We start from the raw sequence: 26,907 nt of genomic DNA, 5'->3' as shown, positions 1-26,907 counted from the left end.
GCCACCATTGAAACTATGAAAGTCAATGGTGCCCCAGAACTGTTCAGTTTAATACATTCTTCAAAATATATTCCTTTGTGTTCAACAGAACAAAGAAAATTATACAGATTTTGAACAACTTGAGGGTGAGTAAATGATGATAGAATTTTCATTTTTGGGTGAACTATCCCTTTAAGTATGTGCTGATTGTGGAAAGGAAGGATTGGGTGAAGCAAAGTGAATTTTCATAGCATAGCATTTTACCAAAAGTGAATTTTAGTGTAAACTGACAATAAAGTTGTATTGCATTAAAATAAAAATCTGCAAGTAAGAGCACAGCTATTTGTTTCATTTAATAATGGCTAATTAGTAAATAAATACCAAACCAATGGCAATGAAAAACAGTTCATTTCCAAAACCCAATCAGAGGATTATATGTGAGGAAGCAACAAAACCAAAGCACATTACTACAGTGATACTGCACAGTATTTATAAATAAACAGTAGGCCTACATGTTTTTTATCAGGTCAATGATGCACTATAATAAGATGGATCAAAGTAAATGGCAACAAAATACAAAATAGCGAGAGATGGTCTTCAATGCAGAACACAAGATCTAGGGGGTGAGGTTGGATCCAGATCCAACTCCTCCCACTTTACATATCCCTAAACCTACCCGTCTCCACCCCCTGGATCTCATGTTCTGCAGTGAGGGGCTACTGGATATCTACACTCTAAAAAATACTGGGTTAAAAACAACCCAAGTTGGGTTGAAAATGGACAAACCCAGCGATTGGGTTGTTTTAACCCAACTGTTGGGTTAAATGTTTGCCCAACCTGCTGGGTAGTTTTATTTAACCCAACTATTGTTTGAAAATGACTATATGGCTGACTTAAAATTAATCTAAAATGAAATTAAATTTCATATTAATACATGTTAATTTTCAAGATTTTTTGGGTTCATTTTAAGTAAGCAATACTGTAATTTGTAAACAAAGTTGAGTTAAGTAAAACTACCCAGCCGGTTGGGCAAACAATTAACCCAACTGCTGGGTTTGTCCATTTTCAACCCAACTTGGGTTGTTTTTAACCCAGCATTTTTTGAGTGTAGGGGACAGAAACCTCATGTGACATTTGAGAGAACCTACAAACACATTTGAGAGCAAATTGTTTACTGCTTTCATCTGGTTGATTTCTGAAGGCAGTTGCTCATTTATTTCAAGTTACAAAATATTTTTTGGTTTTATTTTAAGCTCATTTGGAATTCTATAATATGCTAGAAGTCCAAATTCTAGATCATTAGGTGTTATGGTACTTTGGAAGTCTAAAAGCATTTTCCTCAGGAGCTGTCTTCATACACATGCTGTCTCTGTGAATTCATTTGATGGGTTGGCCAACAAGGCTTCAGTGTTTGAGAAAAAAAGAAATGGAGAGAGCATGTTTGTGTCACTAAACTGTTGCTAGAGAAATTGTAACTATTCCTAAAAAGAGTTTTATTCAGCAAAATCTGTTTTGGTTGTTTTTTCTACTAGTTTTGAATCTTGCTGTAAAAGTAAATCACAGCATAGGCTATCTGCCATGTATTTCAACACCGACAATTTCTGAAAACCCCAAAATAACGTTATAACTTTGTAAATACTGGGATGTTTTCCATCCTGGACTGATCAATAGATGAGCAGCAGACTTACCAAAGGTTGAATTTGCACAACATGTTTGTGTAGATAATTTACGGGAAATCTCACTGCAGTGAACTGTTTTCACCCCATAAAGCTTCGTAAGAATCTAATTTCTGATCAAAGTAACCTGTTAGATTTGACGACGAGCTCAAGTTTTAATTTAAGGTTCGTCCACACCAAGAACGACAATTACTCTATTAGCATTCACACCAACAGCAGACAATACTGATTCAAAAAGTTACCTCAGCGTCAGCGGCGTGCTTTAAATTGAAAATTCTGTCATTTATTAGCCTACTCAACCTTATGTACGTTGCATCTATTACGTAAATAACATTAATATTACTTTCATATACACTGTAATGTAGAGCGCCCTGGTGTTTTCGCAGGTTGTTATGGGAGTTTTACATCAGAGCTGCACAAACATGAACAGACACACACACACACACACACACACACACACACACACAGACAGGATGGACGTGAAGCTGCTGTGGCTGACTGTTGTTCTTCTCTCCTCACCCCTCCTCACTCTGTGTGACCCGCTGTGAGTATTAAACACATCGTTTTTAAATATGTTACTTATTTTTGGGTGATACTGGGGCTATAGGTTCATTAATATAAAGTGCCTATATTGAGTTACAACTCATTTGTATTTCATGTCCGCGATTTTTGGCCATCTAGCGGTTAATAAACAGAACTGCACGCGTCTTGCGGAGGAACATTCTAGCCGGAGCTACTTCACGCAGTTACTGTGATACTCTGAGGCGAGTCCTACGGTCCTACCAGTCTGGTCTGAAATAGTCCGAATATAAACACTTATTATAAGTGTACCATAATGATTCAGGATAAGACAAAGACACGGTTTGGAAAATGGATTCTTGTTGTATATTCTCATTATATCATTTTTGTAAATTTTTTAACACAAAAAAAGTTGCGGACTGCAGCTTTAAATATTGAATAAATATCCTTTTTGGCGGGCAGATTTCGCTGTGACAACTTGCCCCATATAGTGAGACAGCTCTGTGCAATGCAGTTGGGGCATGTTGTCACAGAATCAACATGTGTTCATTGTATTTCTTTTTCTTTTTCTGCATAGCAGTGACATTTTAAGATATACCTCAGAGAGTGACTTTCAAAAATAAACCTACCACGCAAAATATTCACTGGAATGAAAAGTGACAACTAGCCCCAGAGTCCTTTACATAGCCTATGTTCAGGATTTACAGCTGTTTGATTTGATCTCCTCAGGTTTGTTCTGTCAGCTCCTAATTTGCTGAGAGTGGGTTCCTCAGAGAACGTGTTTGTCGAGGCTCAGGATTATTCTGGAGAAAACCTGGACGTAAGGATTGTAGTAAAGAACCACCCAAAGAAGAACCTGGAGATACTGTCCAAATCAGTGACACTGACTGCAGACAACAATTACCAGATCCTTACTGATATAAAGGTGATGCCACTCTGACTTTGTCTGTATGTAAGCATGTGTGTGTCATTAATCAGAGGTCAAACTTCAGACTTGTACAGTCTGCTACTTTATTTACAGTTAGTTTGTTTTTATGCATGTTGTAGATCATTATTTGCTGTTGTTCAGATTCCCAGCGATAGGGACTACTTCTCTGATGATCCTCTGGAGAAGCAGTATGTGTATCTTCAAGCTCGATTTCCATCCAACACTCTGGAGAAAGTGGTCATGGTCTCATTCCAGTCTGGATATATATTTGTACAGACAGACAAGCCCATCTACACGCCTGCTAGCACAGGTGAGAAAAAGTATGGAAAAACTTAAAGCTTCAACATTAGATGCCTCCTTGAATGTAATGATGCAAAGCACAAAATAAACTATTTCTCTTAAAAAATGATAAAATATCCTTTATCCATTCTGCAGTTCAGTACAGGATCTTCTCACTGACGCCTGGTCTGAAACCACTTGAGCATGCTGGAATATCAGTGGAAATCATGGTACTCTTAAAAGAAAAAATCAAAGCTGAATTTTCAGCATCACTACTCCAGTCTTCAGTGTCACATGATCCTTCAGAAATCATTCTAATATGATGATGTGCTGCTCAAGAAACATTTCTTATTATTATCAATGTTGAAAACAGTTGTGTACTTTTTTTTTCAGGATTCATTGTATAGAAAGTTTAAAAGAACAGCATTTATCTGAAATAAAAAGCTTTTGTAACATTATACACTACCGTTCAAAAGTTTGGGGTCAGTAAGAATTTTTATTTTTATTTTTTTTAGAAGAATTTAAAGAAATTAATATTTTGTTCAGCAAGGATGCATTAAATCAATCAAAAATGGCAGTAAAGTCATTTAAAATGTAACAACAGATTAGATTTCAAATAAATGCTGTTCGTTTGAACTTTCAATTCATCAAAGAATCCTGAAAAAAAATATATATATTGTACACATTAACTGTTTCTTTAGCAGCAAATCATCATATTAGAATGATTTCTGAAGGATCATGTGACACTGAAGACTGGAGTAATGATGCTGAAAATTCAGCTTTGCCAACACAAGAATAAATTACATTTTCAAATATTTTCAAATAGAAAACAGTTATTTTAAATTGTAATAATATTTCACAATATTACTGATTTTACTGTATTTTTAATTAAATAAATGCAATCTTGGTGAGCAGACAAAACTTCTTTAAAAGACATTAAAAATCTTACCGATCCCAAACTTTTGAAAGGTAGTGTAACTTATTAACATATTAAGAGGTTTTTAGTATAGCATTTTACAGTCTTTCACTTAAATTGTTGCTACTGTATATTTTTGCGGTAAAGTTCTGGCAGCTGCTATTTTTCTGTTTTGTTTTTACTTTGTACAGTCACCCCCCAATCCCCCCCCCCCCCCTTTCTGAATGTTGATAATTAGCTATATGACAGTAACTAAACAAACAAATATTACAATTAAAAATATTGACTATATAATTATTAATGATAAGTTCTTTTGTTTTTTCCTTGAAGGATCCTCAAGGCATCACAACTATTAGAGAAACCATATTTCCACAGCAAGGGATGAGATCAGGAAAATATGCAGTACCTCAGCCTGCCAGGTGCATTCTTGTTGAAAACTGAGACCTGACGTATCTAGACACAAGTTAATTGACTGGATTATCACTTGGTTTATCTGCTGAGAGGAGAAGGACGTTCATGTTGTCATCGTCTGTTTTTGATCTGCTTATATTTGTAGCCCAGGGATCTGGAAGGTTGTCACAAGATTCACAAACACGCCACAAAAGAATTACACTGCTGACTTTGAAGTCAAAGATTATGGTAGAAGCTTTGTCTATATTTATTGCATCTTTGTTGTGTAGCACAAATGGCATATTGCATATATACTGTACAGTATGACCCAAAATATGAAACATTTCTTTCACATTTCATTTTTTTAAAATTATTATTATTTAATCATTTGAGAATCTCTTTTGCTTTAATGACAACAGCACTTGAACTGATCAGTGTTATTTTAGAAGTATTGTAGTATTTATTAATATTTTAGTTTTTATTTTTATATTTAATTTTACAGTAGGTTAAGTTTTAGTAATGTTATGTTTTTTTTGCCATTGTTTTACTTTGTTTTTCTTTCAGTTTTAGTTTTAAACTTCAACTTCAAGCTTTTCTTCTATTTTTTTTTATTTTATTTCATTTACCAAATATGCTTTTAATAGTTTTAGTTAACAATAGCAATGAAACCGACATGAATGTTTCCAGATATTTCTTTTACATAAACAATTTATTCATTTTTACATAAACTATTTACAAGTGTCAGATTTTGCAGTATGACGTTTGATTTTGGAACCAACAGCATACATACTGTATGATCATCTATGTAGTGTTCATTATTGTCATGTGGGTTTATTGTTATAGTGCTTCCCACTTATGAAGTCACATTATCACCCAGTCAGTCGTTCTTCTCTGTGAAAGATGCTAGTTTGACAGTTAGCATTGAAGCCAGGTAAGTCAATTGTTTTGTCACTTGATCTACTTCAGTATGTTGTATTATTCTCTCCAAGTATTGATATGTGTTTCATTTCATATTCTCTCACATTTGCTGTTTTTACGCCATAAAGCTGTATAACTACCAAAACACTTTAATCCTGAAGTCACAGATGAAGTCTGCTTTTTCTAGGTACCTGCATGGAAACAATGTAAACGGACATGCGTTTGTGGTGTTTGGTGTGATTGAAGTTGAGAGGAAAACAAGTATTCCTTCCTCTCTTCAAAGAATTCAGGTGAGCTTCACAGACGAGAACAAACCTGAGGTATTAAAGTGATGTAGACTGATGTCAGCATTTACATAAACCACAGATATCAGATGGAGAAGGTACTGCCAATCTGACAAAGGAGATGATACTTAAGACCTTCCCAGACATCGGCCAACTGGTTGGAAGATCAATCTACATTTCAGCCAGTGTTTTAACAGATGCTGGTAAGAGACTTGTTTAATTAAATGTGCAGTGCCAAACTACTGTAAGTCATGCACTTCTGAACCATGTCACAACAAATAGAGCATAAAATCTGATTGAAATTTTTTCTGAATGATGCACACCAGAATGCAAGGATTTCAAGATGTATTTTTCAGAACTACTGCTACTATTTTTAATTTTACACCGAAAAAAAATAAAATAAAAAATGCAGCACTAATGGCGTGAGATGCTGAAAAACAACTCCAACTGCCAAACGATTATGTACGGAAGAGGATTAGGGTCAAGCAATAATAAAAAAAATAAAACCATCTCGAGATTAAAGTTGTTAAATTTCCATAAATAACTTGTTAAATTTCGAGAAAAAAGTCGAAATAAAATGTGAGAATAAACTCCTTAAATTTCGAGAAAAAAGTCGAGATAAAATGTTGAGAATAAAGTCATTAAATTTCGAGAAAAAAGTCGAGATAAAATGTTGAGAATAAAGTCATTAAATTACGAGAAAAAAGTTGTTAAATTACGAGAACAAATTCGTTAAATTATGAGAAAAATGTCATTAAATTTCAAGAAAAAAAGTCGAGATAAAATGTTGAGAATAAACTCATAATCTAATGAGTTTATTCTCAACATTTTATCTCGACTTTTTTTCTCAAAATTTAACGAGTTTTTCTCATAATTTAATGACTTTATTCTCAACATTTTATCTTGACTTTTTTCTCGAAATTTAACGAGTTTTTCTCATAATTTAATGAGTTTATTCTCAACATTTTATCTCGACTTTTTTCTCGAAATTTAACGAGTTTTTCTCGTAATTTAATGACTTTATTCTCAACATTTTATCTTGACTTTTTTCTCGAAATTTAACGAGTTTTTCTCATAATTTAATGAGTTTATTCTCAACATTTTATTTTGACTTTTTTTCTCTAAATTTAACAACTTTAATCTCGAGATGGTTTTATTTTTTGATTATTGCTTGGCCCTAATCCTCTTCCGTAATTATGCTTTAAAAATCTAATAAAATAATAATATACATTTTTAAAATATTATTTTGTTTTATATTAATTTTAAATATTATATTATATAAAATTATAGTCACAATTTGGTGTGTGTTTCAGGCAGTGAAATGGTGGAAGCTCAAAGGAAAGGCATTCAGATTGTGACGTCACCGTACACCATCCACTTCAAAAAAACACCACAATTCTTCAAACCTGGAATGCCCTTCAGTGTCTCGGTATAAAATATTTCAGTTCTTACAAAAAGAATAAGCAGTCTATATATTCATAAAACATAAAAAGCCTCCAGCTCAGAAACTCTGGGCTCAAAGAAAATCTTGACTGGATTTCCCCACTTGTTATTAAAGTCCACTTTAAAATAAAAAAAAATCCTGATAATTTACTCACCCCTATGTCATCCAAGATGTCCATGTCCTTCTTTTTTCAGTCGAAAATAAATTAAGGTTTTTGATGAAAACATTCCAGGATTATTCTCCTTATAATGGACTTCAATGGGCACCAAACAGTTGTTGAAGGTCAAAATTACAGTTTCAATGCAGCTTCAAAGAGCTTTAAACAATACCAGACGAGTAATCTATCTTTTCTAAATAAAAAAAAAAAAAAAAAAAATTAACCATAGACGTTCATCTTGAACTAGCTCTCTACACTTAGCAGCGTCTACACTGAGTTCTAATACCGAAGAAGAAGAAGAAGAGAGGTATTTCAAGATGAGCGTCTATGGTAAATCTTATATATTTTTTTTATTTATTTAGAAAATGACAGGTGGTTTCTCTAGATAAGACCCTTATTTCTCATCTGGGATTGTGTAGAAAGCTTTGAAGCTGCACTGAAACTGACATTTTGACCTTCAACCATTTGGAGGCCATTGAAGTCCACTATAAGGAGAATAATCCTGGAATGTTTTCATCAAAAACCTTAATTTCTTTTCAACTGAAGAAATAAGGACATGGACATCTTGGATGACATGGGGGTGAGTAAATTATCAGGATTTTTTTTAATTGAAAGTGAACTAATCCTTTAAGATTTTGTGGTGCCGTTCATGTGCTCCCAACTTATAAATACTGTCTATCCAACAATTAAACACACCTTTAAACGGCATTAAGAAACAGTTAATCAGATTTCTAGCAAAAAAATAATTGATGTTTTCACAGGTTTATATAACAGACCCTGACCAGATGCCTGCAGAAAATGTGGAAGTAGAGGTCAATCCTGGAGTGGTCAGAGGTCGAACGAGAGCCAATGGCATTGCGAAGCTTACTGTCAATTCTCACGAAGGATCTTCCTCACTAGAAATCACTGTAAGACCTGCTGTCGGATTTACTACTGAACTGCCGAGTTTGATGTGTCTCAGGCTTACTGGAAGAAAAAAAAAAAAAAAATCTTGTCTCATAGTTTGGCCAAACTGGTCTTAACTGCTTTAAGTTGGAATAACACTGGAATAGCATCAAATTATCAATCGCTTTACTTCCAGGTACAAACCAAAGATCGAAAATTAGACGACGACCAGCAGGCAGTGAAGAAGATGACGGCTCAGGCCTACAAGACCAAAGGCGGCTCCAACAACTACCTGCACGTCGGCATTGATACTGCAGTGTTTGAGATCGGTGATCAAATGAAAGTCAATCTGAACCTGGGCAGAAGTCCAGGAGTCAGAGATCAAGATTTTACCTACATGGTGAGAAACAGTCATGTTTTAGTCTTTGGTCTAATTGAAATTATCTAGCATCATTATTCTGCTATCAAATTAGAAATGCTGGTGATTAAACAATCACAAAAAACAGTCACAACAAATATACAGCATGATTTTTTTCTGAAAAGTGCCATGTTATGTAAAAGTGAGTTACTATAGCATTTAAATACTGTACATACTGTAGATCAACAATCCAAAAATAGCACAGATTGAACTGGTGCCAAAGTCAGACTGAATTACAATATACAAACAATACATCGACTTGTAAAATCACTTTCTGTAACGCCCATTCAATAATCGTTGATTAATCAAATAATTAATAAATACTGGTTTACTAGAAGAATACTAGAAGAACCTATTGCATGAATGTCAAGTTTAAATGACAAATTTCCCTCTTATGTTCAGATCTTGAGTAAAGGTCAGATCGTTCAAGTAGACAGGTTTAAGAGGAGAGGACAATCTCTGGTGACTCTGTCTCTACCTGTAACCAAAGACATGGTGCCGTCCTTCCGCTTCGTGGCTTATTACCATGTGGGCTCGTCTGAGGTGGTGTCTGATTCAGTCTGGGTTGATGTGAAGGACACGTGCATGGGAATGGTGGGTCAATCATTATTCATCTTTTAGATATCAAGAACTGAATCTATGCTGCAAAAATGGCTCATTTGGAAATTGGTGGCCTCAGAAGTTCAATTATATTAATGCATGATCAGCAGGAATATAATACTATTAGGATCTTGTAGATCCTCTTATAATTCTTGTGTTTCACAGCTGAAGGTTCAGGTGAAGGAGCCTCGACCGATATACGAGCCAGGAGAAGAGTTCAGCTTGCAGATAACTGGAGATCCTCGAGCTAAAGTTGGGCTGGTGGCGGTGGATAAAGCTGTGCATGGACTGAACCAGAACAGACTCACTCAGACGAAGGTAAAGGTCCTTCAACACATCAACAGTGAGTGAACACTTGGAATTGGCTTATAAATGGTCCGTTTGTTGCTCTAGATTTGGGACATTGTAGAGAAACACGACATCGGCTGTACGGCAGGAGGTGGAATTGACAGTATGGGGGTTTTCAGTGATGCAGGACTGATGTTTGACTCGCACACTGCAGGAGGAACAAACACCAGAACTGGTATTTATAAATAATGTTCTTTCAGTTTTCTCAAGCTGTATGAAGTGTCTTAGCCTGTCATTCAAACATCCTCTAGTGCCAGAGTGTCCTGTTCCTTCAAAGAGAAGAAGAAGAGCTGAGAGTGTTCAGCGGATCACCACTATACTGGGTGAGAAACTGGAGCTTCTTTTATTTGACAGACAGTAAAGGATGAAAGGAAATCATATATAGAGAGAGGATGAATGAATAGCTCCAGTGCTTGTTCTTCAGCAGTTCTTCTCCTTCTGATTGTCCAATATTGTCTTCTCAGCTGGTCAGTACTCTGGTGATCTGAGGAAGTGCTGTGTGGACGGCATGAGGGATATTAAACTCGGCTACACATGTGAACGGCGAGCCACGTACATTTTAGATGGAGAGGAGTGTGTCCGGGCCTTCCTGCACTGCTGCAATGACGTGGTGGCTCATAGTATGGAAGCTGGAGAGGAGGAGATGATTCTGGCTCGGAGTATGTATCTAAATATTGTTCTGCTGATTGTCACACTCATGAGCTTATCAGCATGTGTCATGTTTCTACAGGCTAACAACCCAATTTTCTTTATAAGATATAAGATGCTAAAAAACACTGCAAGTCTTTGATCTTCATAAACCCCTCCTTTCCAGGAGACTACTATGCTTTGATTGGTCAGATGCCCCAGTCTGTTGTGATTGGTCTACTCTTCACAGATAGGTCATATGGCCCACCCTGTTGTCATTGGTCTACTCTTCTCTGAGTGGTCAGATGCCCCAGTCTGTTGTGATTGGTCTACTCTTCTCTGATTGGTCAGATGGCCCAGGCTAATGTGATTGGTTGACCGCTTGTTTGACCACCAAACAGCCATCAGCACTTGATATACAGTGACATGAACAGTAACAATGCCGCCATTTTACCGTTATCTGTTGCATCCTTTGGAAGTGAATCAAAGTGGATTTGCTTTGGAAGCAAAAAGTAGCATCTTCTTGACATGATGACAACACAAATCAAACTCCAGTCTTTCAGACTACAGTGTTTGAGGATAAAAATAGACATTCTTCACAGCCATTCAATGGTATCAATTCCTTCATCCTCCAGGAACTGGCTGCATACTCTCGCCACATGAGGCCGGGCATTGTCAGACCCACTGCACTAGCGTAGGGTCTGACAATGTGCCCAAGGATTTCATCCCGATATCTAATGGCAGTCAGGGTGCCATTGTCTAGCCTGTAGAGGTCTGAGCGTCCATGGATATGCCTCCCCAGACCATCACTGACCCACCACCAAACCGGTCATGCTGAACGATGTTACAGGCAGCATAATGTTCTCCACAGCTTCTCCAGACCCTTTCACATCTGTCAGGGTGAACCTGCTGTCATCTGAAAAGCACAGGGCACCAGTGGCGGACCTGCCAATTCTGGTGCCAATCGAGCTCCACGGTGCCGGGCAGTGAGCACAGGGCCTACTAGAGGACGTTGGGCCCTCAGGCCACCCTCATGAAATCTGTTTCTGATTGTTTGGTCAGAGACATTCACACCAGTGGCCTGCTGGAGGTCCTTTTTTAAGGCTCTGGCAGTGCTCATCCTGTTCCTCCTTGTACAAAGCAGCAGATACTGGTCCTGCTGATGGGTTAAGGACCTTCTACGGCCCTGTCCAGCTCTCCTAGAGTAACTGCCTGTCTCCTGGAATCTCCTCCATGCTCTTGAGACTGTGCTGGGAGACACAGCAAACCTGGCAATGGCACGTATTGATGTGCCATCCTGGAGGAGTTGGACTGCCTGTGCAACCTTTGTAGGTTCCAGGTATCACCTCATGCTACCAGTAGTGACACTGATCATATAGCCAAATGTAAAACTAGTGAAAAACGATCAGAAAAGATATGTAGGGAATAAACTCTCAGTGGCCTCCACCTGTAAAACCAGTCCTGTTTTGGGGTAATCTCATTGTTGCCCATCTAGTGCACCTGTTGTTAATGTTATTAACACCAAAGCAGCTGAAACTGATTAACAACCCCCTCTGCTACTTAACTGACCAGGGGAGCGTTTCCCAAAACCAATTTTGTTGGTTGCAATACAATTTCCCATTGGCAACCAACTAAGTTGCTAACAGGTTAGCAACTATGCTTTTGGGAAACGCACCCCAGATGAATATTTTTTTTCCTGTTAACTTGGACAGGTGAGGATAGCGACTATTATGAGAGTTTTGATGAAATCACATCACGTACACAGTTCCCAGAGAGCTGGCTTTGGACAGAGGAGATTCTGCCGTTCTGCCCAGCTAATAACAAGTTATGGTGAGTATGAGACAAATATTATAGAGTTTGAGTGATTTTAAATGTTTTTTAGTTACTAGTTACTTATTATCTGTAGATAGTCACATGCACTGCCAACCTTATGAAGTAAATGTGCATGAAATTGAGTTAAAAAAACAAATGTTTACACTGTGTTTAAAATTATTATGCAAGTGACATATCAGTAGGATTTTAGTACAATAAACATACAGATTTTAGTTTTTAAAAGAAAGCGTTTGTTTGTTTTATTTCTCCATAGGTCTACTTAGGTAAAATGGAAACTCTACTTATATTGAATATAGACATAGACATGATCCTTCAGCTTGAATGCACCAGTGTAGCTTTTCTATTCTGTTCAAACTTTTGTTCATGGTGGCAGGTAGAACACTGACTGATTTTATACATATGCATCTTTTATGTGGGTATTTAGCTGTTTTAACCCTTATCTATTTCCTCCTGTCCCAGTAAAACAACATCAGTCACAAGAGAGAGAATCTATCTGAAAGAATCTATCACTACTTGGCAAATCTTTGCTGTCAGCCTGTCAAAAACTCATGGTAAAAACATTTTATGTTAGGATGAAGTACACTTATATAGTACACTTTTTTCACCTTGTTTTAGACCTGTAGCATCATGCTAATACTCCGTTACTGTTTTTTTGTTTGTTTGTTTGTTTTTTCCCCTAAGGCATCTGTGTGGCAGATCCATATGAGATGATAGTTTATAAGAGGTTCTTCATTGACCTGAAGGTGCCGTTCTCAGCTGTGCGCAATGAACAGCTACAAATCAGGGCCATCCTTCACAACTACACCAACAAGAAAGTTAGGGTAAACAGTCACACAGACATTTTGGTCCTCGATAAACACCTAATGTAGTGTCAGATACTTTATTAACAACAGGATAAAAGTGCCAATGAGCCAAATTCACAGGTTTTACATGGTTGTAACCAGGGGTGCATTTCCCGAAAACATTGTTAGTCCGCTATGGTCGTAAGTTAGCCTGACGTGGTCATACTCAATTCTAGTTCGAATATGAGTCTGATACTGCTCCATTGGGCTTTGATTATGGGGGCGTATTTCAACCGATCCAGGAAAGACCTCAATTGGATAGACCTACAACCAATCAGAGCTACAGAGTAAGTGACGTATGTTGAGCATACGTGAGCTACAGAATACGAGCATACATAGAATACGAGCTACAGAGTAAGTGACGTATGTTGAGCATAGTTGTCAACAGAACTCTTCTTAGCGACCATCGGGGCCAGCTGATAAATCAAACTTTTGCCGAATACCGTAGAAAGGACGGCAACGACATATTTCCCATCGACAAATGCCTTGATCGCGGTCCTCTGTTCCTCTTTTAAAATTAATGCGCTGTCGATATCTTCTATAACGGACGCGATGGCGGAATCTACACATCTCAGTTCTTCAACAACAGCCATCATTGTTGTAAACTAATTGACCTTTCGCAAAGACTCGCCCCCCTTAGTTACTGTTGCTTTGTCCGACAAGCCGTGGCGCTGTCACGCCATACAGAGTGGAAAATACATCGCAGAGCAAAGAGGATACTGACGACACATCGACAGACAAGACAGGACAGGTTACTTATGATATTAAACAGAGCCCCAGCTTTCAAACTGTGTAGTTATTAAAAAAAGTAAAACAATAAAAAACGTTTTGTGGCTCTTTAATGTGTTGTGACCATGATCTTGACAGATTGCTGTAGCGCCTCAGCTCAAGCGGCTCGTTAACCGATCATCTCTTACTACTAGTCCATTGATAGCATCAAATAAATATGAATGAACATGAGAATGAATGTTGTTTCAATGTTGTGTCAATATGCACAATTTTTCAATTTTTAACTCCACCGATGTTAATCTTCTAACTCATGACTGCTTTGTCGGACAGAATAGCGGATGCAGCGTTCTGATTGGTTAGGTCGCTTGTCAATCAAACTCCCCAAGCGCTCTTTGGTGACGTGACTGATTACGTTTCTGGTGATAATCTGTCAATCATCGCCCTGACAATGTGATTGGTCCGAACAGTTTCTGTTCGGGCATAATTACTCCTCTACGGATCGAGTCCAGACCGAACTCCCCGACCTCAAAATGTTGTGGGCGGGGCTAAGTTCGGCTGGCATCCAGGCTAGTCGTAAGTCCCATTGAACTCTACTGGTAACAGCAGAACTTGCGATCACAGTTCGCTTTAAGAAATGCACCCCAGGCTAGTACAGAAAGGACTAGATATAGGTGCTAAATCTTCCAAATATTATTATTTTTTTTTTTGAGGTGACAATTAAACAAGGTATCTTTAAGCACAAATGCGTATTGCACCTTCTTAATTTTTGAACAAATGGTAAATGTCATACAAAGCACACATTCAAAACATTTTCAAACACAGCACAGTAACACATCAGTTAATTGGTACATTTGTTCAACTGTTGACTTCAGGCACGGCTTGAGTTCATGGAGACTGAACATATTTGCAGCTCCGCCAGCAAAAAGGGCTCATACCAAATAGAAGTGGAGGTCGAGTCCATGTCCTCCAGGTCCATCCCGTATGTGATTATTCCCCTGGAGTTGGGCAATCACTGGATTGATGTGAAGGCAGCAGTGTATGACTCTGTCTACAGTGATGGAGTGAAGAAGATCCTGAAGGTGGTGGTGAGTGAAGTAAATTAACAGATCAGAGCTCTTTTTTATATTGAGCTCTACTTTATATTGCTATAATTTATACTTGAGACCCAAAAAATGGACTTTGAATCACAAAATGAAATCAAACTTCTATAATGACAGTAAATGAATGGTTGTTAACGCTTTCCATTTTTCAAACACCCTAAATAGATCAAATCAAATCTCTTTGTTTCAGTCTGAGGGTGTGCTCACTATGATACAGGAGAAAAACGTCAAGCTCAATCCTGCTAAGATGGGTGAGTTATTGGAGTCTTTCCTCCAAAATAACAAAAAAGGCCCCTCCAATGACAATTCAAACCTTTTGTTCACCTTTTTCTTCTTTCGATCTGAACCTGTGCGACAGGTGGAGTACAACAAGTGTCTGTCAGGAGTCTCAAACCAGACACTCAGGTTCCCAACACACCCGCTAACACGTACATCACAGTGAAGAGTAAGGAGAAATCTTTACACTTGTTTATTCTGCTTGTCCATCTGCTCGTCCCGTCCTGACCGCTGTCTGTTACTCAAGGTCAGGAGTTCAGTAAGATGATCGAGCAGGCCATCAGTGGAGACTTCATGGGTCAGTTTATTGTCCAGCCCAGTGGTGATGGAGAGCAGACCATGATCTACATGACTTTACCTGTCATTGCCACTCATTATCTGGACAGCAACAATCAGTGGGAGGCTGTTGGCATGAACCGCCGTAGTGAAGCCATTAAACATATCAACACAGGTCAGCTGACTGCTCTCAACTATATAAAAACATCACTTTTAATCTGATGCATTTATGAGAGATACATGATATTTAATGAGTGAAAATGAAGGGCAGGGCATAGCTTTATCCTATGGAAGCCCATTTCCACCACAGAAAAACAAATCACACAGCTCAATTTTGGTAAATTAGCAAATTAGCTCTTAATCTTAATTATGACAAAAAGACATAATTCTGACATTAAAAAGTCAAAATTGAGATCACTTTTTTGTAATGTCAGTTTTGCCTTTTTAATGTAATTTATTGTAATTTTGAAAAACGTCGAAATAAAATGTTGAAAATAACCTTTTTAAATTAGGAGAAAAAAGTCGTTAAATTATGAGAACAAATTCGTAATTTAACAATTTTTTTTATCTCGTAATTAAATTACTTTTTTCTCATAATTTAATTACTTTATTCTCAACATTTTATCTTGACTTTTTTCTCGAAATTTAACAACATTTTTCTCATAGTTTAACAAATTTGTTCTTGTAATTTAACGACTTTTTTCTCAAAATTTAACGACTTTTTTTTCTCGTAATTTACCAAGTTTATTATCAACATTTTATCTCAACCTTTTTCTTGAAATTTAACGCGTTTTTTTCTTGTAATTTAACAAATTTATTCTCAACATTTTGTTTAGACTTTTTTTCTTGAAATTTAACAACTTTAATCTCGAGATGGTTTTATTTTTTTATTATTGCTTGGCCCTAATCCTCTTCCATAGAAATGGGCATCCATATTGTCCACTAGGAAATGACTGCATCATTGAAAGTGGGCGTTGCAGAATGGAGTCAGGTGATTGGAGAGTAGGCACTGTTTCTGATTTATAAAAGGAGTATAAAAAAGGAGTGGGGGGGATTTTTATCATTATAGGGTGGTTGTGTACACGAAACTGCCAACACACATTTATGTTCAAAAAACATCTAAAATTTAATTTTGAACCCCTTTAATGGATCCCTCAGAGACAGAATATTCTCTATTATGCTGACAAAAGCTATAAAGTCATAAGATATTTACTCTACCATTCTTGTCAAGGCTATCAGCGAGAGCTAACTTTCCAGAAACCAGACGGGTCCTTTGCTGCCATGATGAGCACGAGTAGCAGCACATGGTGAGATGAACATCCTTGCCATATTTATCTGCTCATTTAGTTAATATGTCATTTCTAACCTCTTCCTTTTGTGGTTTTGTTTTCTCTGGTCGCTGCAGGCTGACAGCATATGTGGCGAAAGTGTTCACGATGGCCAGTGATCTGATCGTCATAGAGGAGAATGTGATCTGCAGCACCCTCAAGTGGCTGGCCACAAAACAGATGCCAGACGGCAAGTTTAAAGAAGATGCCCCTATTATACATGAAGAGATGCTTGTAAGTGACATTTTGATTAAGGAAACAAATGTTTATTATTTAATGACAAGGTTTTGCTATTAATAATACTGTTTTATCTCTGTTATCTATACTGTTTATTTAATTTTGATTTTTCCATAGTAGTATGCAGCCATTTACAAAAACATATTTTGAATGTATTTAAATGTATGATTCATTATTATTATTATTATTATTATTATTATTAAACAATAAAGCAATATTAATAATAATAAAAATAATATTATTATATATAATAATATTTTTAATTAGATTTTTTTATACATAAAATGCTAGAAAAAGAAGTCATTTTATCCCAAAAATGTGTCTAATGTAATTTCCAACAGAGAATGGTGTCAAACACAATACAGCACTTGAAATTGTCAAAATGTTCATTACAAAATTACAAAAATTACTTATCTTGTGATGTTTGTATGTCCATTGCAGGACATTAATAGTATAAAAATTGAATAAACTAGTGAGAATGTGAATAGTGTGTCCAAAAGGCCGGACGTGTCGAAAGAATAATTTGAATATATAATAATTTTTAAATAATTTGGATCAAAAAAAGCTCTGAAGGAAGTCATCAGTATGATGCAGTAGGCAAACTAATGTTCGTGTTGTTCCTTACAATTGTTTGGGATCTCCTTTATTTGAGTGCATTTTAATTCCAGGGTGACGTACAGGGGAAAGACGGTGATGCCTCACTAACTGCATTTGTCCTGATTGCCATGCAAGAGGGCAGTGAGATCTGTGCTCGATCTGTCCCAGTAAGTGTGATTCTTAGAAACAAACAGCGCTATGATACATCAGCTTCACTGAGTCTCTCTCTCTCTCTCAATACTAGAGTCTTCAGAACAGCATAAACCGAGCCGTTAATTACCTGACGCTGAGAGTTCACAGTCTGACCAGCACTTATGCTGTCGCTATAACTTCTTATGCTTTGGCTAATGCTGAAAAACTCAATAAAGACATCCTGATGAGTCATTCCACCCAGAATGAAGGTCAGTAACATTAGAGACAAATCAGCAGCTCAACTTCAGCGACTGTATGCATGAAATAGGGAATTCGAAAAGAAATAAATAAACCTAGAAAATAAATTTCCATATAAAATAAAATAAATATCTGACCAATCAAACCTAGAAAATAAAATAAGTCCCTACATAGGACAAGCGGTTTTGAAGATGGATGGATGAATGGACAATAAATTACAAATGGAAAACAAAAAAACTAATAAAAAGTCTTTAACTCAGTAATATTATATTTTCAGTTAACCTCCCAAGCCTTTAGACTATCAGTGCATTACAGAAAGAACCAATCAGCTGTCAGACTGACATGTAAAACAACCAGCCACTGTTCACATCCTGCATTTTCTGATAAAGTGTCAGTTGTGTTGTTATAACCAGATGGAACAGTTTGTGGTTTGAGTTATAAGGGAGGAAAAACTAGAACTGATACTTAAAATATACAAAATACAATCAAAATAAAAATCATTAAAATCGGCATGAAGCGGAAGTTGCGATTAGTCTTTTCTTCACTATTGTGACGTATATCTGAGAGAAATGGCTTCTCAAACAAGAACAAATGTAGGGCGGAGCTTGATTTTGTCCATGGGGAATTGACTGGATGGTGGTGGATCTCATGTGAGTGACAGCTTGCCCCGTCCTCGTCATCAGAGAAGAGAAGAAGTATCGCTGCAAGAGGGAGGGAAAGTTATTTTGATTAACGATTATGAAGGCATGTGAATTAATGTTCACAGATAAATCATTTAAAATAAATACGGTGATGTCAATTTTGATTTCATAGTGACTTATACAAATAAAACGTGCTAAAACTAAACTGAAATGACAATCAAATTATTAACCGATTTATTGATTTAAAAAATAAATAAATAAATAAAATAATTGCGACATTTTGCAACTATAATAACCCATGTCAAGCTTTTCCGTTTGTGTCTTCAAAACAGTCGGTACATTTTGGCAAGTTCCTGGAGTGCGTCAGCATTCTCTGGAGGCCACAGGTTATGCACTTCTTGCCCTGGTGAAGGTGAAGGATTTCGAGAGAGCCGGAGCGGCTGTACGCTGGCTGAGAGCACAGAGAGTTCAGTATGGAGGCAGTGGAACCACACAGGTACACAAATCATTACTGCATGAAAATAAACCCTGCTCACAAGCTTTAATAAACAGTGCGCCACTTTAATGGCCAGTTCATTGGTTCAACAATTGGAAAAGTATGCTAGCCGCTGAAAAAAAAAAAATGTTTTGGTGGACACACGTCCTAAGGATCCATTTGTTAAGTTAGTAACTATAGTAGTAAAAAGTGTTTTTATTTGTTAGCTAATTTTAACGCATTTATTAAATTCATATCATGTTCATTTCTATATTTATTATATTTATTAATACATTAGTAAAATTAAAATGATCTGTTATTGTAAATTAATATTAGTTACATTTTATTAACGCTTTTTTTTTTTTTAATTTGTTTCATAAATAAAGGAATGCTGTATATTTTTCTGCCTTGTCTATTAGGCGAGCATCATCGTTTTCCAGGCCGTGGCTGAATATCGCATGGAAGCGAAGAAGCAGGACGTGACTCTGAACATTGAACTCTCTGTGGAGGGAAGAAAAACGCATAACAGATGGACTTTCACTCGATCCAACACGCATGTGACGCGATCAGACAAGGTGAACGAGCAAATATGAGTGAACGGTTCACAGTTCGTCTCTTCCCTCTTTATGTTTAATTTTTATTAATTGTGCGTTTCTCTGATTTCAAATCATACAACATAACTATGCCAAATGTTTCTGTGTTCTCACAACAGGTCAAACTGACACAGAAATTCAACATCACTGCTCATGGGAACGGCATGGCCACCCTGTCGGTGAGTATTCGTGAAACGCTCACGACTTCAGTTACATGTTATTTACAATACAACCATGGAAACAAATGACAGCTGTAAAGGGACTGTATCTGTCTTCTCTCAGGTGTATTCTCTGTATTATGCTCTGCCTGAAGAGAGAGAAAATGACTGTAATGTGTTTGATCTCAGTGTGAAGATGGAGAAACAGCTTGACGGTAGGATTCACCATGCGTTCATCTGTATTTATGTCTTCAGTGAATACATTTGTTCACAAAGACCTCACTTATTAGTGACGTTTAACAGTGTTTTATCTTCTCAATCTGCTCTGTTTCCAGTGTCCCATCCAGGAGCCATTGAAAGTTACCTGCTCACCATTGAAACCTAGTGAGTAAAAGCTAATGTACAGTATAAGCTGATGCTGATCATTTCCGTCCATCCGTATGCCAGCTGTAAGACATGACTTGGATTTGCATCTTCAGCTGAATGTGAGCATGAATTGAAGGAACGTTGGATCATTCTGCATCACATGCATTTTTTTTATCCATCTGTGCAGTTTCAAGAACCCAGAGAGAGATGCTGCCATGTCTGTTTTGGATGTTGGCCTGTTAACAGGATTTAAAGTAGATGACACTGATCTTTCGAAGGTAAAAATGATTCAGAAATTGAATAATACCAACAACTTCAAAACAACTGTTGCAAAACAGCAAGTAAATAAGTCTGTACAGATAACAGGAATTGTTCTCAGAAATGGTTCTTTTAAAGTTATGAACAAACCTACTTATTCTAGTAATGTTAATAGAATGTTTGTTCAGCGTTATCTGGTCTTTAATAATGTTCTCAAAACGTTAGCACAAAAATGTTATTTATAGATCATTCATGGAATACATTTTTTCAATGTAACTACATGTTTCAGAATGTTCTGAGGAAACAATTCACTTTTGAATGTTTGCAGAATGATAAAATGGAATGTTTTTAAAACATATTTAAAAACTGGACTTTTGAACGTTCAGAGAACATTGAGAAAATGTTTTTGTAACTTAGGGTACGTTTACACGACAAGGATGTACTAAAAACAGAAAAGTTTTTCCTTTGTGTTTTTCGTGTACAGACGAAAATGTCAAAACGATCCGCGTTTACACGGATCCGCGAATATGGTTAAAAACGCTGCATTCTGCTGCCAGGCCACTAGTTGGCGATGTCACTTTGTAAAGAAACACTATCGACTGAACACGTGGTACACATGCGGATGTCACTGTTTACACAAATTCATGTTTTTGTAGTTTACACAGAGAGGATAAAAGTATCGTTTTCAAAAGACTGTTGTATAAATGAGCGGCCAAAACACATAAAAATTCCCGTTTTTAGTTGAAAATGGTGTCGTGTAAATGGCCCCTTAATAAATGTTAGCAAAACGTTCTTAGAACATATTTTTGGTAACTGTGTGCTACTTGAAACTCAGTGAGCCACAATCAAATGTCATTCATCCACACCATATATATATATATATATATATTTCATCATAATGAATCATTTTCTCAGTGTTTGAACTTTCTGATTTAATTCCATTAGTTGTCTAAGGGGAAAGAGAAGTACATTGAGAGATTTGAGATGAACATGGAGCTTTCAGAGCGTGGATCGCTAATCATCTTCTTGAATAAGGTACTGATAACTAAACCTTTAACACCAATAAGAGACTCGCACCACCAAACAAGTGAATATCTAGTGAAACTGCTTTCTGATTAAATGTGATATGATGTTATGATCCGTATGATTCCATAAATAACATATCACTGCCACATAAACAAAATGATGTGCATTGAATTTATAGACATTATTCAATTTAAAAATAACATTTACCGGTATGGAGGGTCAGTACAACCTGTATGAATCTCTTTAAAATGATGGCTGATAAAAAAGTTATTACCTATTATTTGTTTGGAAATACTTGGACTGCATAACTTTTTTGTGTCACAAGTGCATGTCTCTCATTAGATTTCTCATAAAGAGAGGGAAAGGATTGCCTTCAGAATGCACAAGATCAATGAAGTGGGAATGCTGCAGCCTGCCGGAGTCACTGTGTACGAGTACAGCTCTCCAGGTGCATGCACACATGGACACTCACACACATTACACAGTGTACAGTGAAATCAGTGTAAGAAAGTAGAAAAGGCAAGATGTATTCATGCTAAGAACAGAAAAAAAGTCTTTTTCTTTACTATTGTGACGTGTATCTGAGCAAAGTGGTGTCTTAAATAAGATCAAATGTAGGAAGGGCTTGATTTTGTCCGTAGGGAATTGATTAAATGGTTGTGGATCTCATGTGAGTGACAGGTCCCGCCCTCGTCATTAGAGAAGATAAGATATGTCGCTGCAAGAGGGAGGGGAAGTTATTTTAATTGAAGATTATGAGGCACCTAGATTTGAAGGCATCCTTTTTTACTATTTAAATTTTCTTTAGTGTGTAATGTTGCTGTTTGAGCATGAAAAGATACTGCAAAGATACAAATCCCTCCAGCGAGCGTTATTCTCTATATCAGTATCTGAACTCCCTGAAATGCCTCAATGCCTAAAATTTAAAATTGATAATTTATCCATTTAAATAATTTCCGCCCAAAGTATAGGGCAAAAATGGGTGGGCCTGGTTGAGTTAGTTAGTAGTGTGTTGAAACTGGTGGTTATGGTAAGGGGCGGGACATTTTCCAAGCGTGCTTGAAGCGTTTGACCAATCACAACACACTGGTCCAGTCAACCAATCAGAGCACATAACGCTTTTCAGAAGGAGGGGCTTCATAGAGACAGAGCGTTACTGACAGATTGGGTAGAGAGGAGCTGCAACAATGGAGAATATGGGGGAAAAAATATATTTTTTTTTTTTTGGTTTGTTTTTTTTAACATTTAAGCATGGAAATCTATTCTAGCAGAGCCCAAAAAAAAAATCAAGGCTTTGTAAAAGGGCATAATAGGCCACCTTTAAAAAATGCGTACAGATAACTCATTTATAATAAATACTGCAACATTACATATAAAAACAAGATTTCATTGTGACTTTAATCTAACACACAGATGATCGGTGTGTGAAGTTCTACCATCCTCATAAGAGAGACGGAGCGCTGAGCAGACTCTGCCATGAAGACCTGTGCCAGTGTGCTGAAGGTATGTGTATTTATGAACTGAATACTGTTATTTTGTGTGGCTCGTGTGTGGGTGTGTCTGTGGGCACTTTTGATAAACTTGTCTGTGTTTACAGAGAACTGCAGTCTCCAAAAGAAGCATCAAATTGGAGAGTCTCAGCGTGCTAATAAGGCCTGTGCGCATGGAGTTGAATACGGTAAGCACACACGGCTTTCTGCTTTTGTAAATGTGTTTGTCTGTGCGAAAAGCTGGCATTTATATGCTGTAACTCACTTCTTTTATAGTTTATAAAACCAGGGTGGTGGGCAAGGAGCTTTCACTGCAAGCAGACATCTACAACATGACTGTTGAACAAGTGCTGAAGGAAGGTATGATGACTTCTGTAATCTGCAGAAAACAAGTCGCAATATCAAATAATCAACCTTTGTGGGCGATTGGAAATACAGTTTCAGTTGTGAAAGTATGAATATGCAAATATGACAAATGAATATGCATGAATTTGTAAATAGTGCATCAGCTTTTTAAAGGGGTGGTTATGATTTCACCTTTTTAACTTGAGTTAGTGTGTAATGTTGCTGTTTGATCATAAACAACATCTGCAAAGTTACGACGCTCAAAGTTCAATGCAAAGAGAAATAGTGTCTTTTAAAGAATTTTTAGTTTAAGGACTACAACAAACAGATGATAGGGACTACAACAAGCTTCTTCCTGGGTTAGTGACACCACTAACCATAAAATTTACATAAACCCCGCCCTCGAGAACACACAGCAAAGGGGGCGGGGCCATGTTGGGCTGCTTTAGAGAAGAGGAAGAGTTGTTGTAGTAGAGTGTTGTTATCATGCCGTCATCTTATGCCAGAATGCTTCACAAACGAGGGTCAATTCAACGCTGGATTTGAACAAAAGATGAACATGACGGCACATGCTAGTCAACTCGACAGCAACTACATAAATTTATCCACTAACCATTCAGAATCGTCCAGTTTCATTCTAAAAGTTGTAACTTCTTCCTGAGTCTCTCCATCAGTGTCGACTCCGGTTTGAACAACGTAAGGCTGAACACCGTTACTGACAATCCTCATTTTGGCTGCGTGAGATTCTCCAGCTTTGTTGTTGTTGAGCGACCGAAACGCGAGCTGTTAAAGCTCCACCCTCTTCTGGAAAGCGGGCCGGGAGCAGCAACTAATTTGCATTTAAAGGGACACACACAAAAATTGTGTGTTTTTGCTCACACCCAAATAGGAGCAAATTTGACAAGCTATAATAAATGATCTGTGGGGGATTTTGAGCTGAAACTTCACAGAAACATTCTGGGGACACCAGAGACTTATATTACATCTTGTGAAAGGGACATTACAGGTTACCTTTAAATATTTATATTTAAATATATTTAAATATGTTTTTATCAGTAATTTTATTGATTCTGCCACTGTTGCCATTAAAGGGTTAGTTCACCCAAAAAAATGAAAAAAATATCATTTATTACTCACCCTCATGTCGTTCCACACCCGTAAGACCTTTGTTCATCTTCAGAACACAAATTAAGATATTTTAGTTGAAATCCAATAGCTTCGTGAGGCCTGCATAGGGAGCAATGTCATTTCTTCTCTCAAGATCCATTAATGTACTAAAAACATATTTAAATCAGTTCATGTGAGTACAGTGGTTCAATATGAATATTATAAAGCGACGAGTATATTTTTGGAGCGCCAAAAAAACAAAATAACGAGTTATTTAGTGATGGCCGATTTTAGGATGGCCGCATCCGAGCATAAATGAATCAGTGTGTCGAATCTGCTGTTCGGAGTGCCAAAGTCACATGATTTCAGACGTTGGCAGTTTGAAACGCGATCTGAATCATGATTCGATACACTGATTCATTTATGCTCATGAAGCAGTGTTTTGAAATCGGCCATCACTAAATAACTCATTATTTTGTTTTTTTGGCACTCCAAAAATATTCTTGTTGCTTTATAATATTAATATTGAACCACTGTACTCACATGAACCGATTTAAATATGTGTTTAGTACATTAATGGATCTTGAGAGAAGAAATGACATTGCTCCCTATGGAGGCCTCACGGAGCCATCGGATTTCAACTAAAATATCTTAATTTGTGTTCTGAAGATTAAAGAAGGTCTTACAGATGTGGAACGGCATGAGGGTGAGTAATAAATGACAGAATTTTCATTTTTGGGTGAACTAACCCTTTGAATTCTATAATTTTATAATTATAGAACAGAATGCAAAATTGTTTGGCATGTAAAAACATAAAGGGAACAATTTGCACAGATTTTTTTTTTTGCACAACTCAGAAATGTTCATAGAGTCACTTAATCTACACTTAATTTTAATTGTAACAATTAAGAAAAAAAATATTTGTAGCAATTTGACATTTTACCTAACTTTTTGAAAATAATTTATTTAATTGTATTAACATTGCATTTTTTTTATAGTGTTGGCTGAATTATGCAGTCAATGATATCAAAGCAGCTGGCTTGTATGTGGGAAATCTTGAAGCAGAAGGTCTTAAAGGGTTAAAAGGGTAGCAGAGGTGCAATAGCATTATGATACTGATCGTTGAAAATGAATTAACATAGACTCTCTGATGAAAAAGTAATGTAATGTAAGCAAGCATTAATGAATGCATTGTTGGAAGCAAAAAAGTCTCATATTTAAACTTTGGCATATTATTTGCTTGTTATGTGCTATAAGTTACTATAAAGTAAATCTAAAACACATTTAACACTGTATGGTTTTCAGGTACTGATCCAGCTGTGGAAGGCCAGACCAGGTCTTTCTTGGCTCATCCTTACTGTAGAGAGTTTCTTGAATTAGAAGAAGGCAAAACCTACCTGATCATGGGCCAAACCACATCACTTCCTAGGATTGGTGGAAGGTAGGAGCATTACCAGAACGATCTATCTTACTTACATACAGTTTTTTGGTCTGAACTCGAGTTTAGTTCCAGATGCTCCAAACTACATAATCTATGAGACTACCTCAATGAGTTTTGAGATAACACACACAGTATGGATTGATCTCCATGTGTTTTGTGTTTTTTTTTTTTTTTTTTAGACTGAGGTACAACCTGGGTGAGCAGACCTGGATTGAATACTGGCCGACACAAGAGGAGGCCCAAACCGAAAAATACAAAGACAAGTACATCGGCATCGCTGCACTCGCTGACCAGCTGTTCAACTTTGGATGCACAACATAACGATCCTAATCATGTGTGAAATCTGTAAACTTTGCTGTATCTTGTATTTCTTCTCCAGATTCGCTGAAAGAAATGATCAATGTACTGACATCAGCCTTTCTGTAATAGGGAAAACTTGTCACAGATTTTACTGCAGTGAACATTTCTCAGGGTTTAATTCTTGAAAGAAAAAGAAAAAAAGAAAAAGTATTACCTTGAAGAATACAGTTAATTTAACACATTTTCCCTTTGTGATAGCATGCTCCAATGGCAGGGTATGTGCACTGAATTCACATGAATTATTGTATTGACAAATGTCTTAATGTTTTAATCTGCAATCACTGCTATAGTAAAAATACATTAGTGTAACGGTACTAGACTGTGATATATTCATATGGACAGCTTTCCTCACGTGACAACTCTCCCCAGTCTATGTGTACCATTTGTACTTTTTGAAGTTAATTATGCTTTGAACAAATTATTCAAATAAAATTAATATGTTCTCAGTTTTCATCTCTGGTTGTGAAACCAGACACCACACACAACAGCAAAATGCAGTGGCTATGAAAGACAGACATGCATGATGATAAAAGTCTCTATCAACTGCTGAACTTTAAGATCTTTGCAAGACACATGTGGCCTTTAGAGCTACAATATAGATATCGTTTAAAGCTTCAACATTACAAACACTTCAAGCAGCTTGACCTGTTGAGCAATTGTGGTTTTCATGT

At 36.8% G+C, this 26,907-nt stretch overlaps 1 protein-coding gene across 3 annotated transcripts; it reads left to right on the top strand.

Moving 5' to 3' along the window:
* Positions 1–1,115: 1,115 nt before the first annotated feature.
* On the top strand, positions 1,116–26,622 carry LOC137031473 (complement C3-like). 3 transcript variants are annotated; one of them, XM_067402449.1, is made up of 42 exons: positions 1,116–1,820; positions 2,042–2,199; positions 2,904–3,099; positions 3,244–3,412; positions 3,538–3,611; positions 4,628–4,716; positions 4,854–4,936; positions 5,531–5,618; positions 5,793–5,895; positions 5,972–6,092; positions 7,203–7,318; positions 8,252–8,398; positions 8,572–8,775; positions 9,196–9,387; positions 9,559–9,711; positions 9,787–9,916; positions 9,993–10,064; positions 10,206–10,400; positions 12,081–12,198; positions 12,661–12,752; positions 12,883–13,022; positions 14,645–14,857; positions 15,063–15,123; positions 15,231–15,317; positions 15,396–15,599; positions 16,656–16,731; positions 16,830–16,986; positions 17,658–17,753; positions 17,831–17,987; positions 18,950–19,113; positions 19,512–19,667; positions 19,805–19,864; positions 19,968–20,058; positions 20,179–20,227; positions 20,397–20,487; positions 21,413–21,502; positions 21,836–21,941; positions 22,907–22,996; positions 23,091–23,171; positions 23,260–23,343; positions 25,741–25,876; positions 26,056–26,622. In XM_067402449.1, exons 2-42 carry the CDS (start codon positions 2,048–2,050, stop codon positions 26,195–26,197), a joined length of 5,025 nt encoding a protein of 1,674 aa, XP_067258550.1. In that variant the 5' UTR covers positions 1,116–1,820; positions 2,042–2,047; the 3' UTR covers positions 26,198–26,622. The 3 variants fall into 3 exon arrangements, with proteins under 3 accessions (XP_067258550.1, XP_067258547.1, XP_067258549.1); XM_067402446.1 differs by having other exon boundaries at positions 1,116–1,960; XM_067402448.1 differs by having other exon boundaries at positions 1,116–2,199.
* Positions 26,623–26,907: the final 285 nt, after the last annotated feature.

This window comes from Chanodichthys erythropterus, chromosome 12 (assembly GCF_024489055.1).
Source record: "Chanodichthys erythropterus isolate Z2021 chromosome 12, ASM2448905v1, whole genome shotgun sequence".
NCBI lineage: Eukaryota > Metazoa > Chordata > Actinopteri > Cypriniformes > Xenocyprididae > Chanodichthys > Chanodichthys erythropterus.
This window is presented reverse-complemented; position numbering and strand designations above follow the sequence as displayed.

Bases quoted from the DNA above. Each gene is read 5' to 3' on its own strand.
- LOC137031473 (XM_067402449.1), top strand. From the start codon at position 2,048: ATGGGAGTTTTACATCAGAGCTGCACAAACATGAACAGACACACACAC. The intron at 5,619-5,792 runs GTAAGTCAATTG...TGCTTTTTCTAG, and splicing joins ACAGTTAGCATTGAAGCCAG to GTACCTGCATGGAAACAATG. The intron at 15,124-15,230 runs GTGAGTTATTGG...CCTGTGCGACAG, and splicing joins GCTCAATCCTGCTAAGATGG to GTGGAGTACAACAAGTGTCT.